At 47.8% G+C, this 21,299-nt stretch overlaps 1 protein-coding gene across 1 annotated transcript in view; it reads right to left on the bottom strand.

Moving 5' to 3' along the window:
* Window positions 1-19,382, bottom strand: part of CYP27C1 (cytochrome P450 family 27 subfamily C member 1) — a gene marked incomplete at its 5' end in the record, with an annotated part of 38,012 nt that extends 18,630 nt beyond the window's left edge. The window contains one exon of the mRNA XM_082261804.1: window positions 19,170-19,382. Coding sequence (XP_082117930.1) covers window positions 19,170-19,382 — 213 coding nt within the window. The remainder of the gene's footprint in view (window positions 1-19,169) is intronic.
* Between the last annotated feature and the right edge of the window lie 1,917 nt (window positions 19,383-21,299).

Genomic DNA, 21,299 nt, shown 5'->3' with positions numbered 1-21,299 from the left:
AAAAAATAAAAGAAGAAGGTCAATGCCAAAATGTACCCCGAAATGAGTGTGTTGGGTGAGCCCCTATGGGGTTCCCCTCAAAATCCATACCAGACCCTAAGGGCCTTGTATGGAACCTGGGGAAGGGGGGGGCCCCCACACCTGATTTTTTCCATTTTGGCATGGCGTTCATCATGAGCCGACTTGGATGTGACTTCCATTCAAATCAATAGGCTCCGATAGGGAACCATTAATTTTCACATAAAGTCTGACACTCCTAAAAGTGGCTGCAAAAACGCCCTGTGTGCATGAGGCCTTATGCCTCGTACACACGTACCGATCGTCGGCCGAACGATCGGCCGTCTTTTGTCCAGGGCTGTCGTGTTTGTTGAAAAGTGCAAAAGACTGCACACAAATTTTGTTGGCCAACAACAGCCGACTGCAGAAGTGATGTCATGTGATGGTTAACTTTCCGTGTCTTTTTTCTTTTCTGAGCATGCCCAGTCTTGCAAATCTGCTGTCTGTCGGCCGAATTCTGTATTGACTGGCGAACAACCGGCCGTTCTGGTGTCGGCAAAATTTGATGCTTGCACGACAGATTCTGTTCGGCCGAAAGTGCGCTGTCGGAAGCATCATACTAACAAGCCGAAAATCGGCCGATCGGTCGTCGGCTGAATCTTTTCGGCCGACAATCAGCACGTGTGTACGAGGCATATAGCTTGAAAGGTTTGATATAATATACAAATGAGGAGCTTATGTTGAGTAAATGGATAGCAAACAACTCAGTATTAAATTATGTGCATTAAAATTTATTTTAATTAATTTTTCCGGCAAATAGGGGTCTGATAAAAATTGCGGTAATAATGACAAACTACCCCCATTTTCTTCTCTTGGTTTTCAGAACATACACAATGGCCAAGGGATTTTAAGTAATCTTCAGGAACAAAAATGTGCATTTTAACGTGTGCAAAAATGCAAAAAGGTTGTAGCAGCCAAACAGTAATCCATCTCTCGATTTAAGTTTACATTTTTCCTTGGAGTTCTGCAAAACTACAATGTCAGTCTGTACATCGTCCAGCAGGTGGCGGCGTCTCCCTGGTGCTATAGGCACACTGTAGAGCAGCAGCTGCCTGTCACAGGTGTATGAGCAGCAGGGAGCAGGCAGTAGGGAGGGGGGGGGGGGGTATGATTGGAACATTGCTAGACATAGGAAACACACTACACTTGTCTACAACACAGAGGTTGGATTTCTCCATCTACGCCAGAAAACTGAAGCCGTGTCCTAAAATCTAATTTCTCTCTGAGAAAAAAAAAAAAAAAAGAAGTTCTATTTGCTAGAGAAAAAAAAAAAAAAAAAAAGCTCCAACACTCTCTAATTCCTAGGGAACATGGCACCAAGTGCTTGTGTCATATCGTTACTTCTGGCCTAGCGGCTAGCTAACGAGAGGTCACATGAGTCTTTGCTTCTCTTGTTCTTCCAACTGCTGTGTATAGGTAGTTAAAAAGGAACCTCTCAATATGTAGGCTGGCATTGCCAATGGCTCCTTCTGAGAATGGCAGGTACCTGGCTGACATGCTAACACTTTTGGGTTTACAAGGCAAGGATCTGAAAATTGCAAACTGCACTTGCATGGTAATTTCATCTGGATAGATTTAAAACAAACAAACAAACCAAACACAATATTTTAATTTAACTGGAAAAAAAAGAAAATAATAGGGAGAAGATTAAACCTCCCAGGTAACTGCTGGCCAGGGGGGGGGGGGGGGGGGGCTGAGCCGCCCAGGTCACTGCTGGCCAGAGGGGAGGGGAGGGGAAGGAGCTGAGCCGCCCAGGTCACTGCTGGCCAGAGGAGAGGGGGGAGCCGAGCCACCCAGGTCACTGCTGGCCAGAGGGGAGGCGGGTGGGAGAGCTGAGCCGCCCAGGTCACTGCTGGCCAGAGGGGAGGGGGGTGGGAGAGCTGAGCTGCCCAGGTTACTGCTGGCCGGGGGGGTGGAAGAGCTGAGCTGTCCAGGTTACTGCTGGCCAGAGGGGGGGGGGGGAAGAGCTGAGCTGCCCAGGTCACTGCTGGCCAGGGGGGGGGGGGGGGGGGGAGGGAGAGCTGAGCCGCCCAGGTCACAGCTAGCCAGAGGGGTGGGGGTGAAGCGCTGAGCCGCCCAGGTTACTGCTGGCCAGAGGGGGGGGGGGGAGCTGAGCCACCCAGGTCACAGCTAGCCAGAGGGGTGGGGGTGAAGCGCTGAGCCGCCCAGGTTACTGCTGGCCAGAGGGGGGGGGGGGGGGGGAGCTGAGCCGCCCAGGTCACTGCTGGCAAGAAGGGGGAAGAGCTGAGCTGACAAAGTGACAAAGCTTCAGTTGTGAACTGTGGAGTATACATTTCACCACCATTCATGTAGCTACAGAAGGTTAGTGAAGGCTTGTTTTAAAAGCTGTATTGCTCGTTAAGAATAAAGAAATACCTGAATGTCCTTAGATGGGCTACAGGTTCACTTTAAGTCTCTGACCCAGATCAAGCATAAAGATCAGGAAAGTCAGAGTGAAGTGAAGTTTCCTGTATTTTTGGTCTAGGTCAGGTTAGTCAAAACCCAAAAACAGCCATTGGACCACGACGACAGCCAGGAACTTGTATTTTTAGTGGGGGGGGGGGGGGGGGTCAACCCTTGTTCAGTAAAGGGTTCCCTTAACTTTCTGCTGAGAGATCTAAAATTATCAGAGGTTCATTGTACTTATATAATCTGAATATTCCCCATCGGAGATTGAGGGAAGAGATTACATTGCGCCTACAGGCGAACTAACCAGCAGACATGGTTCTCCTGGAAAGATTCCAACATCAAATTAAATTCCTTCAGATTCATACATATTTTTTTTCCTGATGGGAATTCCAGCCAACATCGCCGAGCGGCAGCTGCTTGGCTGACATTCCATGAAACATGAAGGTTGGTTAAACAAGTCAGCGGGAGAGAGAGACCCGTCCTGCTGCTTAGTCACAATGGAGGCAGACAGTTTATTACACTTCGGAGAACTCAGACCATTAAAAAGAAGCGCTCCGCCCCAACGCGAAAACAGCTACATGTACGCATGACGTGAAGTCATCAGTTACAAACTATGCATGCAAAATACCAACATGTAGAGTGTCACATATTTCACATGGGAACCATCTGGGTTTGAAGTGCGTCTCAAAGTCCAAGTTAGTTCCTCAACCATTACATTATATTAAAGGGTCAGCAATAGCAAGATCTCCCTTCCTGGCTCTGTTGCTGCTCAACATTGGGTATTACAGCACTTCGTTACATTCTCCATTATATAGAATATATTCAAATCCATCAGGATGGTGGGAACCGCTCATAAATGGGCACAGCATGCGTGCAGGCCCAGGAACTCAGCACAGGGATGGTGGGAACCTCTCATAATGGGCACAGTAAGTGTTCAGACCTTGGAACTCCACACAGAAATGGTGGAAACCTCTCAAGATGAGCACAGCAGATGTTAAGAGCCAGAAACTCAGCACGGATGGTGGGAGCCCCTTATAAAAAGGGGCACAGCAAGCATGCAGACCCAGGAACATCGCACAGTGGGCTCAATAGGTGGTGGAACCCCCTGAAGATGAGCACAGTAGGTGTGCAGACTCCGGAACTCAGCTCAGGGATGGTGGGAACCCCTCATAATGGGCACAATAGGTGTTCAGACCTAAGCACTCTGTGCAAGGGTGGTGGAAACCCCTCAAGATGAGCACAGCAGGTGTGAAGGTCCAGGAATTCAGCCCAGGTATAGTGGGAGTCCCTTCTAAGGGGCACAGCAAGCATGCAGACCCAGGAACTTGGCACAGTAGGTGGTGGAAACCCCTCTAGATGAGCACAGTAGGCGTGCAAAATGCAAAAATGTGCGTTTCGCTTGCGGGGCCATTCATTGCTAACCACTTGCAGCCCCACAATGTACTGTAGGTGAGCAGCTGATGTAGGCTGAACAATGTACTCGTATGTTGCTGCTTAATCCTGGGTTTAATGTGTGCGCATGAGCACCTCCTGCCTGCCACCCGCTGTGATTGTGCACATTGGTGTCATTTTTGTCTGGGACCTGCTGATCGACTGTGTCCAATCACAGCCCTGTACAGAGGAAACACTCTGTTCCATAGGGATAAGCCCGCTTCTGCGGTCAGCCGATTATTGGGCAGAGACACAGAACAGAGCTCTGCCTATGTAAACAATGCAGAGCTCCATTCTGATGGGGGGGGGGGGGGGATTTTGTGTTCCTGCAGGGGATAAAAAAATCTATCACTTCCCCTAGTAAGAGCACTACACACACACACACACACACACACACACACACACACACGTTACAAAAACACTGGCTAAGCACAGTTAGGCCTTTGATCGCCCCCCTCAATGTTTAAACCTTTCCCAGCCAGTGTCATTAGTACAGTGACAGTGCACATTTTTAGCACTAATCTCTGTATTAGCCACTGGTTCCCACAAAGCATCAGCCATAAGATAGATAAGATAGATACACATACAACATTTCAAGTCATGAGCTACTAGCCAGGCCTTAAGAGTAAAGCCCCGTACACACACGCAGATCGTCTTCATACAAACGTCTGCGGACGAAAGATCTGCCGATTGTATGCGTGTTAGTATGGTGCCTCCGACAGATGTCTGCACACAATCTGCGGACAAGAGTCTTTCTTGCAAACATGAAAATTTTTGTCTGCAGACACCAGAACGGACAATTGTTTGCCTGTCAGTACAGAAATCAGCCGACAGACCGCAGATTTGCAAGACTGGGCATGCTCAGAAAATAAAAAACACAGGGAAAGTTAACCATTACATGACATCACTTCTGCAGTCAGCTGAAGTCTGCAGACAAAATTCTTGTGCTGTCCTTGTGCTGTCTTTGCACTTTTCAACAGACACCGACATCCCGGGGAGAAAAGATGAACATTTGTATGACGACGATCTGCGTGTGTGTATGGGGCTTTACTCGCAACTTGTTGCCCTACCCAAACCCTACTCCGCCCCTAAACACGCCCGCTAAAAAATATCTCATAAAATTACACTGTTAAATGTTTTATTCAGAATTAAGTTAATAACTTTAGAGTGCCCCCTTTCAATGCAGAGTGCCCACAGCGTGCAGAGAGACCAGCGTGCACTTAACTGATGCAGCGGCGGCTTCTCCTCAATCCTCCGTGTCTCCCGAGTCCTCCTCCTCGGCCAATGGCAATTATTTGCCTTTCGGCCAATCAGGAAACGGGCCTCGGACCCGCTTCCCGATTGGCCAGGAGGAGGATCTTATTCGCTATTGTCACACAACGGGTGGGCTCAGGGCGCACTGCTCTGCACCCCAGGTCCACCCTTTTCTTACAGCATAGCCCCTACTCGCCATCATCATTCCACTCGCAAAATGCGAGCAGGCGAGTGGAATTTGAGGGCTGTACATACATACACACCAATATATATCCCATAGTTTTGTAATAGGGAATCAACTGATTATCGGCAACACCAATATATTGGGGGCTGATATGCACTTTCCCCGATATATCGGAACCAGCCCCAGCGGTTAGCGATATTGCCATGACGTCATTGCGTATGTTGCGCCACCGCGCACTGGGAAAGCTTCTGCGGCCTTCTTAGGCCGCCTCCCTCAGCCTCGTTTGGAGTCTCACATGTGCAGACAGTGTGTTTCACACCCGCCGCGGCCACACTGGAGTCTCTGCATGCAGTGCACAGTCGGGACAGTGAGTGATTTCTTCTTCTCAAATCAATCATACAGTACAGTGACCAGTCACAGTGCACGTTGTGTAACACAGCCGCCGCAGCCATCCACCCACAGCTCCCTGGTACCAGCCAGCCATCCAGTCCCACAGGCCTGTACCAGCCAGCCACCCAGTCCCACACACCCACAGGCCTGTACCAGCCAGCCACCAAAGGATGTCAGCCAGCCACCAACACACAGGGTGCCAGCCAGCCATTTTTTTAAGCCTATATTCATTATGGTCTTTCAAATTTTAATGGAGATAGAAAAAAGGAAAAGCAGCAGCAGTGTGCAACACTTGCAAAAACAATGTGAGCATGGGATCAATACCTGCAAAAACCAAAAATACGTCTAATCTTTGGGCCCATCTAAGAGGTCATCATGTTGAGTTGTATCATGCAGCACAGAAAAAAAAAAAAAAAAAAAATGAATCACAAGGTGAAACATCCCTATCCCAGGCAACAATAAGCCCCGGTTCACACTGAGGCAACCTGGTCGCCTCACAGGTCGCCGTAGGTCGCCTCCCATAGGGAAGCTGCGGACCCGTTCTAATAGGAGCAACGCAAGTCGTTCCGACTTAGAAAAAGGGTCTGGAGCTTCTTTGGGGCGACCGCCATAGACTTCAATGTTATGAAGTCCGTGGCGGCCACTCCGAGGTCGCGGCGCGCTGCTCGCACCGCGACCTCGGAGGTCGCAGTGCGAAGTAGCGTCGCCCCGATGTGAACGGGGCCTAACAGATTTATTTATTTATGTTTTTCCCTGAAACATAACAGGTGGCTAAAATCAGATGGAAGGTCACAACTGCTGGACAGAGTAATCACAGAGGATAGTCACTGATAACCAGCCATTTACAATGGTGTCGGACTCTGGATTTAAGCAGTTTATGTCCATACTTGAGCCAAGCTACACACTGAAGAGTGACAAATTTTATCGAACTGAAATGCTGGAAAAGATTCACCAAAAAGGTAGTTGAGAAAGTAAAGGCTGTGCTGCAACCAGAGAATGCTGGCAACTCACTTTCATTCTCGACTGACTGCTGGTCAGGACAAAACAGAATCACTAATGAGTCTTACATGCCACTTCATTGACAGCGGATGGACAAGAAGGCATTTGGTGTTGAATACAAAAGTGATGCAAGGATCCCACACTGGGGAGTACAAAATAGGGAAAAAATGGCTTGGTCATGAAGGGGGGTAACTTTCCAAGGTCAAGAGGTTAAAAACATTAACAACGAGAAGCTCAATGCTCAATAACTACAAAGAGTTGGGATCGGCCACACACAAAGACGGAGATTTGTCAGCAAGTAGTCATCACACAGCGCAGAATATGAATAAACAAATTTTTATGGAAACTTTCCTCCGATAAGCTGGGAATGAAAAAGAAGAAAGTGCTTTATGCAAAGTCCAGATTGAGAAGCATTAGCCCGCTCATCGCTCCACTTTGGCTCGTTAGCAATCGTTTACAGAGTATCAGATTCAGCTGCATTTACAAAGCAATTACAGAGAATTAAGCAGCTTTCTATTAAGTCCCAGCTCCAGTCTGGGCGTGCGGAATGCAGAGGTGGACGGCAGCCCTGGCTGTAGGAGAAAGGGAACAGTGACATTCGTGGCCAAGTTAGGCTCCATTCACACCAAGGCAGTTTTTCATGCTTTTTCCAGAAATGGACATTTTTTTTTACCATGGGCTCCTATGGAAAAACGTTCACATCAATGCATTTTTGTGCCTCTGCGTTTTCGGAAAGGGTCAGGGACCCTTTAAAATGCAAAATGGTGCTTTTTTTGCTTTTTTTTGGTTCAATATACTTTAACTAGGAAGCTGAAGAAAAGCATGTAGTGCGTTTTTTCTGCGATTTTGTGTTTTTAAATCTGCCAACAATTTTTTTCTTCTTTTTCCAAATAAAAAAAAAAAAAAGAAAAGAAATTTAATAGGCAAAGCACAGAAAATCGCGCTACAGAAACGCTCAAAAGCAACATGCATAGGTGTAAATCAAGCCTTATGCCTCATACACACGCAACGATTATCGGCCGACCCGATCGTACGAATTTTGTCCAAGTTGTTTTGTTGGTTGAAATGTGCCTAGACTGCACACAAATTTTCTCGGCCAACAAAAACCAACTTCACAAGTGATGTCATGTTCTGGTTTACTTTCCGTGTGTTTTTTCTTCTCTGAGCATGCCCAGTCTTGCTCATCAGATTTTTGTCTGCCAAAATCTGTACTGACTGACGGAAAAATCGGCCGTTCTGTTGAAGGCCAACAAAAATTTTATAGCCTGCACACCAGATTTTGTTGGGCCGAAAAGTCGGAGTCGGTTGTCGGAAGCGGTTGTTGGAAGCATCATACTAAGAAGCCGAAAATCGGCCGATCGGACGTTGGCCGAAAATTGACGGCCAACTATCGATGCGTGTGTACGAGGCATTAGACTAGGTTCATGTATGCTGCGACCGCAGCTCATAGCAGGGGGTCCGGTGCGTCCCTGTTCACCAATTCAGGTGTGAATCAGATGCAAATTTCTGTTGGATTTCACACCTGATTCAGAGCCAAAGACGCACAGGACTTCAGCAATCCAGACTGCAGCTTTCCCGGAACTGTGTGAACCGGCTCCATTGAGAGGCGGGCACACTCTCCTGTCATGCCAATTGGATGCGGGGAAACATCCAAAAATGTGAACCCAGCCTTAGGGCTCTTTCACGGACACGGATGACACTTGTGTCATCCGCTCCGTATGTCCGCATATCATCCCATCCGTTTGCGGATGATATACGGACATAATGTATGTCTATGGGGATTGCGGATGTCAGCGGATGACACTGCTGACATCCGATTTTGCATCCTTTCCATTTTTTAAATGGAAGAAAAATAGGGTTCTGTTCCAAAAAAACGGAACAGAACTGAAAGGACGAAAATCTGATGTCAGCGGATGGTCATCCACAATCCCATTGACATGCATTATGTCCGTATATCACTCGCAAACGGATGGGGTGATATACGGACATACGGAGCGGCCGTGTGAAAGAGGCCTTAAAGCAATATTAAACCCAAATTTCATATATTGCAGCTTACCGATCATTATAGATCTTGTCCTGCCCTCAACCTGTGACTGGACAGTGGAAGGAGCAGCAGCAGACTGATGGACCCATCTTTCTGTCCCTCTAATTCTATCAGCATGCTCCTGGCACTACAGCACAACTTATTGGCTCCTTGTACCCTTTTTCCCTCCCCAAGTCTGAGCTCTGCTGTATGGTGGATTGCAAGAGGCAGATATCTGGTCAACAGTTAAAGCAGTAATAAACCCAAAACCAAATCTGTAATTCATTGCAGCTTACCAATAATTTGATGTGGTGGCTGCATTCGTTTTCTTTTAAGCTTCCACCCCCCTCTGAGAGCCATCAGATGACACTTCACATGGCTGCTGGCTCTTAATCCTGGCTGTCATTAAAAAAAAGGGCAAGTCCCCAGTGACAATTCGGAACCGATTTGAATGGTTTCAGATTATGTGACCATTAGATCAGCCATGTCATATGCCAGGCTGGAGGCTTCATTGACAAAATAAGCCTTGGTCTTCAAGATGGACACTGCGACCTTAACACTCTACATTGAGGGACTGCGCCGCAGCTGCAAACCAAGCGACTACCTTGTGGTTACAGTGCAGCCCCATTGACAGCCAGAGTTAAAATTGTAGCTGCCCTGGAGCAAAGCATTGCGCCAGGTATGCAGTGCTATTAAGGCTGTAATATCAGAATTCTGATGGGCAGTAACACCACAGCTCAGCTGCCTGTTATTACTACCCCTTTCGGCCACCAGTGTGAAAGAGCCCCAAGGGTGTAATTTTTTTTGCGCGCTTATATTTTTACAGTTGTGACCAGTGACTGATAGAGGTAGGCTTTTATCCCTGCAACAATGCATACATCCTAGTCACTGTCCCCTGGCTCAATAGGGCAAATTCATGATTTATGGACCTTGCTTTGTGCACTGGTCCAAATCATTTTGTAGAAGGGGGGATTATGAGGTGGGGTTGTTTTTCAGGGGTTGGGCTTGGCCCCTTAGTTCCAGTGAAGGGAACTCTTAAGGAGTCAGCATACCAAGACATTTTGGACAATTTCAGGCTCCCAACTTTGTGGGAAGAGTTTGGGGATGGCCCCTTCCTGTTCCAACATGACTGCGCACCAGTGCACAAAGCAAGGTCCATAAAGACACGGATGGGCGAGTTTGGGATGGGGGAACTTGACTGGCCTGCACAGAGTCCTGACCTCAAATCGATAGAACACTTTTGGGATGAATTTGAGTGGAGACTGCAAGCCAGGCCTTCTCATCCAACATCAGTGCCCAACTTTACAAATGCGCATCTGGAAGAATGTCTATGGGAATGTTTGACCACACTCCTAAACCTTGTGGACAGCCTTTCCAGAAGAGTTGAAGCTGTTATAGCTGCAAAGGGGGGGGGGCAACTCAATATTGAACCCTACGGACTAAGACTGGGATGCCATTAAAGTTCATGTGTGTGTAAGGGCAGGCGTCCCAATACTTTTGGTAATATATTGAAACAGGGTGTGTGTAATAATAACAACAACAACTTACACACAAACTAAAAAAACATGGAAAATAAGACTAGTAAGTTATTTAGAGCCGGTTCACATAGGCGCGACCCAACTTGCCGGGGCGACCTGTGAAGTCGCGGTGCACAGCACGCACTGCGACCTCGGAGTGGCATGCACGGACTTCATATCATTGAAGTCAATGCAGGTCGCTCCAGGTCACCCCAAAGTAGTACAGGACCCTTTTTCTAAGTCGGAGCGACTTGTGTCGCTCCTATTAGAACAGGTCCTGTGCTAATCAATGGCAGGCGACCCACCGCGACTTGTCAGGCGACCAGGTCGCCTGACAAGTCGCCTCAGTGTGAACGGGGTCTTAAGCTCCTGCTGCTTACTGAAATCAACATCTGGTGGATCTTTTAGGTCCATTCACCTCAATGCAGTGTCTTAACACACACACACGCATTATGCCATGCATTTTAGTAAGGCCGCTCATTCAAAATTAATGCATAAAGCCTTATAATTATTGTCCTGCCAGTATATGTACATGCACCACGCGGCCATCAGCAAGGTGGGCCGATAGGCTCTTGACCATGAATAGCGCATCACATCAATGCATGCAACATGCTTGGCCACAACCAGATAGCGTGAATGGGTAATCCCTTAAAGGATTACCAAATCCAGGAGCCTGCAGTGACTATATCTGGTCTCCCCAGGAGCCTGCAGTCACTATATCTGCTCTCCCCAAGAGCCTGCAGTCACTATATCTGCTCTCCCCCAGGAGCCTGCAGTCACTATATCTGCTCTCCCCAGGAGCCTGCAGTCACTATATCTGCTCTCCCCAGGAGCCTGCAGTCACTATATCTGATCCCCCCTGGAGCCTGCAGTCACTATATCTGCTCTCCCCCAGGAGCCTGCAGTCACTATATCTGGTCTCCCCAGGAGCCTGCAGACACTATATCTGGTCTCCCCAGGAGCCTGCAGTCACTATATCTGCTCTCCCCCAGGAGCCTGCAGTCACTATATCTGCTCTCCCCCAGGAGCCTGCAGTCACTATATCTGCTCTCCCCCAGGAGCCTGCAGTCACTATATCTGCTCTCCCCAGGAGCCTGCAGTCACTATATCTGCTCTCCCCAGGAGCCTGCAGTCACTATATCTGCTCTCCCCCAGGAGCCTGCAGTCACTATATCTGCTCTCCCCAGGAGCCTGCAGTCACTATATCTGCTCTCCCCAGGAGCCTGCAGTCACTATATCTGCTCTCCCCAGGAGCCTGCAGTCACTATATCTGCTCTCCCCAGGAGCCTGCAGTCACTATATCTGCTCTCCCCCAGGAGCCTGCAGTCACTATATCTGCTCTCCCCCAGGAGCCTGCAGTCACTATATCTGCTCTCCCCAGTACACGGAAATTCAATATTTTAGTAAATATAAACTGCCAAATATCCTTTTCTCATCAGCAGTATCTCACAAAAGTTAGTACACCCCTCACATTTTTTGTAAATATTTTATTATATCTTTTCATGTGACAACACTGAAGAAATGACACTTTGCTACAATGTAAAGTAGTGAGTGTACAGCTTGTATAACAGTGTAAATTTGCTGTCCCCTCAAAATACCTCAACACACAGCCATTAGTGTCCATTCACACTAGTACGACTTGTCAGGTGACTTGGTCAGCCTGACATGTCACGCACCGTCTCTCCCATAGTGTAGTACAGGAACGGTTCTAATAGTCGCTCTGACTTAGAAAAGGGGTCCTTTACTACTTCGGGGCGACCTGAAGGCGACTTGCATAGACAATTCATGTTATGAAGTCCGTGCAAGTCGCGCTGCACGCAACTTCACAGGTCGCCCCCTAAGACGGAGCGACCTAATGTGAACGGGGGCTTAATGTCCAAACCACTGGCAACAAAAGTGAGTACACCCCTAAGTGAAAATGTTGAAATTGGGCCCAAAGTATCAATATTTTGTGTGGCCACCATTATTTTCCAGCACTGCCTTAACCCTCTTGGGCATGGAGTTCACCAGAGCTTCACAGGTTGCCACTGGAGTCCTCTTCCACTCCTCCATGATGACATCACAGAGCTGGTGGATGTTAGAGACCTTGCGCTCCTCCACCTTCCATTTGAGGATGCCCCACAGATGCTCAATAGGGTTTAGGTCTGGAGACATGCTTGGCCAGTCCATCACCTTTACCCTCAGCTTCTTTAGTAAGGCAGCGTTCATCTTGGAGGTGTTTGGGGTCGTTATGTTGGAATATTGCCCTGCGGCCCAGTCTCTGAAGGGAGGGGATCATGCTTTGCTTCAGTATATCACAGTACATGTTGGCATTCATGGTTCCCTCAATGAACTGTAGCTCCCCAGTGCCCGCAGCACTCATGCAGCCCCAGACCATGACACTCCCACCACCATGCATGACTGTAGGCAAGAAACACTTGTCTTTGTACTCCTCACCTGGTTACCCCCACACACGCTTGACACCATCTGAACAAAATAAGTTTATCTTGGTCTCATCAGACCACAGGACATGGTTCCAGTAATCCATGTCCTTAGTCTGCTTGTCTTCAGCAAACTGTTTGCGGGCTTTCTTGTGCATCATCTTTAGAAGAGGCTTCCTTCTGGTATGACAGCCATGCAGACCAATTTGATGCAGTGTGCGGCGTATGGTCTGAGCACTGACATGCTGACCCCCCACTCCTTCAACCTCTGCAGCAATGCTGGCAGCACTCATACATCTATTTCCCAAAGACAACCTCTGGATATGACGCTGAGCACGTGCACTCAAACTTCTTTGGTCGACCATGGTGAGGCCTATTCTGAGTGGAACCTGTCCTGTTAAACCGCTGTATAGTCTTGGCCACTGTGCTGCAGCTCAGTTTCAGGGTCTTGGCAATCTTATAGCCTAGCCCATCTTTATGTAGAGCAACAATTCTTTTTTTCAGATGCTCAGAGAGTTCTTTGCCATGAGGTGCCATTTTTAACTTCCAGTGACCAGTATGAGAGAGTGAGAGCGATAACACCAAATTTAACACACCTGCTCCTCATTCACACCTGACACCTTGTAACACTAACGAGTCACATGACACTGGGGAGGGAAAATGGCTAATTGATCCCAATTTGGACATTTTCACTTAGGGGTGTACTCACTTTTGTTGCCAGCGGTTTAGACATTAATGGCTGTGTGTTGAGTTATTTTGAGGGGACAGCAAATTTACACTGTTATACAAGCTGTACACTCACTACTTTACATTGTAGCAAAGTGTCATTTCTTCAGTGTTGTCACATGAAAAGATAGAATAAAATATTTACAAAAATGTGAGGGGTGTACTCACTTTTGTGAAATATTGTAGCAGTCTTGTGACTTCTATCTGTTCCTGGTGAAGCTTGTAGGAGGAATGTTCATACTGCACTGAGCTGTCCTATCAGGATGCAGGACCCCTGACCCTCTGTCTGGACAGTGCTGATTGGCCCTGTGCTGATCACATGCATCCTCCCAAAGAAAAAAAAAAACCCTCTAGCAATACACTCCAAACTGAGCATGTGCAGCCTGACTCCAAAGGCTCTGTCTCATCTGGACCTGTTCTGGAGTCAGTGGAAGGAGGGGAGGATCAGAGAAGACAGGATCAAACAGCCTTTATACACATTGCAGAGGATTAACCCCTTCGGTTCCACAGTGAGCATAACAAGCATGCTTTACTGCATATACAGACTGCTTTTACGGTTGTGGGTTTAGCAACACTTTAAAGCCAGATACACACCATATAACTTTTGTGGTTTGATTTCCTTTAGGATGTAGTGAAAGGACCTGCCTGATTGCATATAAATTAAAAGTGTTTAGGTTTGACCTCATATTATATGGTTTTGGTAAATCTAAAGAAAATTGTATAGTGTGTATCCAGGTTTAGGCTGGAATCACAATACTCTGCTTTCTCCATGTTCTGCCATTGTTGTCAATAGACCTTTAGGATGCGTCATAACGCACATGGATGCATCACAGTGCGTGTCATTTCATATGACAAGGGAGAATGCATCGCAGAGGGCTTCTGCACAAGGGCTGATGTGCTTTAACCGCTTTACGACCGCCCGCCGCAGTTATACTGTGGCAGGCAGCCGCTCCTGGGCAAACCAACGTAGCTATACGTCGATCGGGAGCAGAAGGCTAGGGGGCGAGCGTACGCCACCAGCTGCACGCTCCTGCCCTCGCTCGTCGGCGGGGAAACCAATGCAGCGGGCAGGCGGCTGCAATTGCCGCCTGACACCCACGATCGCTCCCCGCTGAGAGAGAAAGACGGTCGGCTGTTGTAAACACATCTGACCGTTCTCTCTGGAATGATCACAGAGCGCCTGTGATCCTTCTATATAGGATCACATGTCTCTATGGTCATTTCAGAAGCCACACCCCCCCCCCCCCCACAGTTAGAATCACTCCCCTAGGCTTATATTTAACCCCTTGATCACCCAAAGGGTTAACCCCTTCCCTGCCAGTGTCATTACAGTGACAGTGCATATATTTAGCACTGATTACTGTAGTAATGTCACTGGTCCTCCCAAAAGTGTCAAAAATGTCAGTTAGGGGTCCGATCTGTCCGCTGCAATGTTGCAGTCCTGCAAAAGATTGCAGATCGCCGCCATTACTAGTAAAAACATTTTAAAAAAATAATAAAGACGACATAAATCTTTCCCATAGTTAGTAGACGCGATAACTTTTGCGCAAACCAATCAAAATACGCTTATTGCAATTTTTTTTTTTTTTTACCAAAAATATGTAGCAGAAAACAAAGTGGCCTAAAATGTTAAAAAATATTTGATTTTTTTTTTTTCACATTCCCAAAAATTTAAAAAAGATAGAGATATATATACATACATACATACATACACTTATTTTTTTAATTGTCGCACTTTTTTTTTTTTTTCCTATAAACAAAAAAACGCACAGGTGATCAAATACCACCAAAAGAAAGTTCCATTTGTTGAATTCAATTTTATTTGGGTACAGTGTTGCACAACCGCGCAATTGTCCGTTAACCCGCTTGCCAACTGCTCACAGTATATTTACTGCAGCGGTCAGCCCCTCACAGGCAGAGTGACGTAGGTCTACGTCGCTAGCCTGTGAGGCTCTAGGGAGAGAGCACGCGCCTGCGGAGGCGCGCTCCCGCGCGGTCACGGACCCCCCCGCTCGTGTGACTGGCGGACCCGTTGACTATGTAGATCCGTTGATCAGTGTCCTTACAGCTCAAGCCACAGCCAATCACAGTAGAAAGCACGCCCCTAGGGACACACACAGCCCCTCCCTCCCAAATAAAGTTAACCCCTTCACTACCAGTGTATTTTTACAGTAACAGTGCATATTTATAGCACTGATTACTGTAGAAATGTCACTGGTAACCCCAAAAGTGTCAAAAATGTCAGTCAAGGGTCCGATCTGTCCGCCCCAATGTCGCAGTACCGAAAAAAAAAAAAAAAAAAAAAAAAAAAAAAAAAAAAAAAAAAAAAAAAAAAAATCGCAGATCGCCGCCATTACGCGTAAAAAAAAAAAAAACAAAAATGACAAAAATCTTTCCCTTTGTTCGGAAACGCGACAACTTTTGCGCAAACCAATAAAAATACGCTTTTTGCGATTTTTTTTTTACCAAACATATGTAGCATAAAACAAATTGGCTGAAAATGTTAAAAAATTTTGATTTTTACATTTTTTTGGGGGAATTTCATATAAAAAAAATGTGAAAAATATTGTCATTTTTGCAAAATGTACGCTCTTTTTTTGTTTATATATCGCAAAAAGTAAAAAGCGCCCAGGTGATCAAATACCACCAAAAGAAAGCTCTGTTTGTGGGAAAAAAAGGACGTCAAATTGTTTAGGTACAGCGTCGCACGACCGCGCAATTGTCCGTTAAAGTCACGCAGTGACGAATCGCAAAATACCCCCTGGTCGTTTAGCAGGAAAATCCTCCGGGGCTTAAGTGGTTAAAGTAACGCAGCGCCAAATCGCAAAATATGGCCAGGTCATTAAGGGTGCAAATCCTTCCAGTCTTAAAGTGGTTAAAATATGTGCACAAGTCATCAGGGTCCCCATCGTGGACCTTTAAGGGGGTCCGTTCACACCTGTGCAAGTTAACTTTTCAAGCCCCTCCCCCCACACCTGAGTGTCTTGAAGTGCTCAGCACCCAATTTCCTGTTCATTTGAATGGGACGCATTTGGTGGCGGTTTTGCATGCCTAAAGCACCATGTATTATTTTTACCATGCTGTGCCCACACTTGGCAGTTGAAAAAAAAGGGGGAGGGGTGTTTAAAATTTGGATCAACTGTTTGTTTTTACAGCCCATGTAAATGAGGACTTGGGGCGATTTACGTTTCTGCAGTGCGTTACATCAGGGGTTATTCATTGCGTTCGGTGGCCCATTGAAATGAATGCTGATGCCGCCCCATTCCCAAGGGAAAAAATAAAATAAATACGCCCCTTTTTCTAACGCAAACTACCATGCATTGCGGCAAGCTAAAACGCGTGCGTTGCCTCATTGCGTTGAGGGGTGCCATTGAATGCAATGTTGCATCTGATGTGCGTAACCACAACATGGAAGTGGAAATGATCCAAAAGAAAACTCTGGGCCGTGCGTACACCAACAGACGTTACTGCGCACAGAAACGTGAATTCCACCCAAGATTTCCAGGCAGGAACCAGCAACTGTCCAAACATCTGGCCGGCCAACATTGCATCACTAATTACATGCAATTTGATCTGCACAACCGACACCGAAAATTGTTTTCCTACGCGCTTTAGCGATGGCGTACGATGCAGCGATTCTGTTAGCGCAAACAAGAAAAAAAGGGTCGTTAAAAATGGGCAAAGAATGCAAAAAGATAACAAAGATTCCAGCAAAATTCCTGGATTTCAGGAGAAATCCCCCCCCCCCTTACACTCCTCCATTCAGCCGAGATGGGACGTAGAGCAGCCAGAAATCACCCTCAACCCTGGCCCCACCCACAGCACACCAGAGGGCGTGGCGAGCTGCCAGGGCCCGCCCCCCGGTTGTATAACTTTGTATCAGAACACGTGGTGGGAGATGAGCCAAGTTTTTAACCCCTGAAGTGCCGGGCTCAGATCTCAGCTCTTCTCATAGGAAATCTCATTGTGTATCATTATCCGAGAAAAGTAACATTGTGTGACATGTGATACATTGTATTCTGCATCGCTCAGATCTAATGGGCTCACCCGACTAATGACATCATCAGCCGGGATTGTACAATGATGCCTAAATAAATCTGCCCCCCTTCCTATCAATTACCCCCCTCCCCCTCCCATCATCAACCGGGATTGTACAATAATCCCTAAATAAATCTGCCCCTTCCTATCAATTACCCCCCCCCCTCCCATCATCAATTACCCCCACACCCCCCCATCATCAGCCGGAATTGTACAATGATGCCTAAACAAATCTGCCCTCCCCCACAAAACACCATCATCAATTACCCCACGTCCCATCATCAATTACCCCCAACACCCCCCTTCCCATCAATTACCCCCCCATTACCCCCAACACCCCCCTTCCCATCAATTACCCCCCCCTCCCATTACCCCCAACACCCCCCTTCCCATCAATTACCCCCAACACCCCCCTTCCCATCAATTACCCCCCCCCCCCATCAATTACCCCCAACACCCCCCTTCCCATCAATTACCCCACCTCCCATCAATTACCCCCAACACCCCCCTTCCCATTATCAATTACCCCCCCTCCCATTATCAATTACCCCCCCTCCCATCATCAGCCAGGATTGTACGATGCCTAAATAAATCTGCCCCCTTCCTATCAATTACCCCCCCTCCCATCATCAATTAACCCCAACACCCCCCTTCCCATCAATTACCCCCCCCCCCATCATCAGCCGGAATTGTACAATGATGCCTAAACAAATATGCCCCCCCCAACACCATCAATTACCCCCCATCCCATCATCAATTACCCCCAGCACCCCCCTTCCCATCAATTACCCCCAACACCCCCCTTCCAATCAACCGGAATGGTACAATGATGCCTAAACAAATCTGCCCCCCCCCCCCCCCCCCAACACCATCATCAATTACCCCCAGCACCCCCCTTCCCATCATCAATTACCCCCAAAATGACCCTTCGCATCTTCAATTACCCCCCCCCCCCCCCTTCACAGCACCCTTCTTCCCACCCTCTGTTAACCCACAATATTCCACTTCCAATTCTCTGTTACCCCCCTCCCCATCCTCCATTACCCCCCCCCCCCCTTCAGCACCCCTTTTCCATCCTCCATTAACCTCCAGCATTCCCCCTGCCTATCCTCTTAACCCCCAGCACCCTCCTCCAATCCTTTATTAACCCGAACATCCCCCCAACTCCCCCTCTATTACCCCTAGCATCTCCCTCTAATTCTTTATTATCCCTGGAACTCCATCCTAGCGTTGCCCATATCATGGCCACATTACTCATCTTCCTCCCATCCTCTATAACCCCCCACATTACCCCATCCTCCTCCCCCCTAATACCATCCTCCTCTCCCCTAATACCCCCCATCCTCCTCCTCTCCCCTAATACCCCCCATCCTCTCCCCTATTACCCCCATCCTCCTCCTCTCCCCTAATACCCCCCCATCCTCCTCCTCTCCCCTAATACCCCCCATCCTCTCCCCTATTACCCCCATCCTCCTCCTCTCCCCTCCCCTATTACCCTCCTCCTCTCCCCTATTACCCCCATCCTCCTCTCCCCTATTACCCCCATCCTCCTCTCCCCTATTACCCCATCATTACCTTCACACCTTAATTTCCCTGATCTGCCCTTCTCACCCCCCTGTCTTTCGATGCCCCCATGCCCAGTACACATGTGCCCCCCGGGAAGTTGGCAGTGCGGTCAGCCTCCTCCCAGATGCCCCATCAGATTGCCCTCCTGCCCCTACCTGGATCTCATGGATGCGGCTGAATCCGTCCCTCCAGAAGAACTCCAGCAGGTTGCGGAAGGTGCTGGGTCCGGGCATCTCCTTCAGGCTCCTGGGTCCGGCTTCTGCCCCCTCCCGGGGTAATGTCCTCTGCCCCTCCACCACCCCTGTCAGCCTGTGCACCCCCCTCCAGCCCCCCATCAGCACGGCCCTGTACCCCAGCAGAGCCTTCATCTTCATCCTCCTCCTCTGTGCCTCTGCAGGGACATCAGCAGCCTCCACCTTTATCCAGCCTGGCCTCCTCCTCCCCTGGAGGCTGGAGAAGGGGGTGGTGGTCACAGAGCTGCAATCAATGGCTTCATGTGTTTTATCAAATCAGGGGGGTCAGTCCAGACACCCCCCCCCCCTCTCTGCACATGGCACCCCGCCTCCTCCTCACCTAGGGGGGGGCATTGCCAGTTATTAACCCCTCAGGGGCTCCCTGCAAACTTCCAGCCCTGAACTTGCCTGCTCCCCCCCCCAACCAAATCAGTTCCTTTTGTTTTCAGCTAATTGTCTGCATTAACCCCTTCATGGTCAGATCTGCATGGACTGTTCAGGAAAGAGCAGGAGCTCGGTCACACTTTGCGGCAAAGGCAAATCGCATGGACGGTTCGAAAATCGAACATTTTCTAGAAAACGCACTGCGTTGCAAGACGCTTGTCACACAACAAGAGGAATCCCATTGGGGTCCCATTGTGACTATGCAACGCGCCTGCGTACAACTCAAAAGAGAGGGCAGACGCTTATTTTTGGTGCAATAATGCGCTTTTTTGGCAACCATAGGCTTTAATGGGAGCGCATGAAAAACGCATGCAAATGCAGATGCAATAGTGTGACCCTTCTGTTCACACCAGTGCGATTTGTCATGCTTTGGCTGTTGCACGACAAGAAAAGTCCCATATAAGGCTCCATTCACATTTGTGCAACTTGTCATACAATGTTGGACATGACAAGTTGCAAAGAAAGTTGCAGCCCATTGTTTGCAATGGCACAGCATTCAAATCCATGCGACTTATGCACACTAGCGTTTTTTCTGCTCCTAGGTTCACATACGTGCGGCCTGGTTCAGGTGCGATTCAGGTCCGAATTTTTGCCTGAACCGGACCCAAAGACGCACAAAACCCTTTTGGAATTTGCACCGCGGTTGCCCCAGACCTGTGTGAACCGGTCACACTCGCATGTAATGCGAATTGGATGTTGTGAAAACCGCATCCATTTCACACATATGTGAACCCAGCCTTTGCGTTTTTTGAGCTTCAGCATCTAGGAGCAGAAAAAAAAAATTGTTTTTTGTCGTTTTTTTTTTTTAGCGTTTTTCCAGCAGAAAAAAAACTGCTGAACGCTCCTACATGCTTTTAAACGCTTCTAAAACGCTCCTAACAGCTTTTTTTGTACTGCAAAAATGCTAATATAAAGTTAATGCTCCTAAAAGCTACTAAAATGCTACTACAAGCCGGCACAAAATGCATTTTCGTCAGCGTTTTTTTCTAGTTTTTTTTTTGAGCTTACAAAAATGCTAGTGTACATGAAGGCTTAAAGTTGCAGAGATTTTGAAAAGGTGCCTGCACTACTTTGATGTGACTTTGGTCAAGAAAGTTGTATCACACCAAACGTCACATCAAAATCACGCTCCAAAGACGCACTGGAAATTGTGCGACTTTATAGATGTATATAGCCAGTGTGAATGGGGGCTAAGGGGCCCATTCAAATCCTATGCAATGCGTTTCCATACAAAGTGGAAAAGGCCTTAGGCGCTTTTTATTATATGACAAGGCGCTTTTGTGGCCCCAAAGACATCAATAGGATTGCAAGAAAATGCATGAAAGCGCATGAAAATGCAGACGCACAAGTGGCATTCTAGCCTTAGTCACATTCACACGTGGGCAATCTGGTGATTATTTGGCCATCCCAATGAGTGACAAGGGAACCCTATTATTGTCTATAGGGGCCCATTCTCATCTATGTAATGCACTTCCAATTGACTTGGAAAAAGGTGCAGGTTCTTCTTTTGGTGCAAAAATGCGCTTTTTTTGGCTTCATAGAGATATCAATGGGAGTGCATGAAAACGCATACGCATAAGTTGGAACTTAGACTTAGTCCCACGTGAG

This window comes from Pelophylax lessonae (genome assembly GCF_965119305.1).
Source record: "Pelophylax lessonae genome assembly, chromosome: 6".
Lineage (NCBI taxonomy): Eukaryota > Metazoa > Chordata > Amphibia > Anura > Ranidae > Pelophylax > Pelophylax lessonae.
Note: the sequence above shows the minus strand (reverse complement) of the source record. Positions and strands in the feature narration are given on the sequence as shown.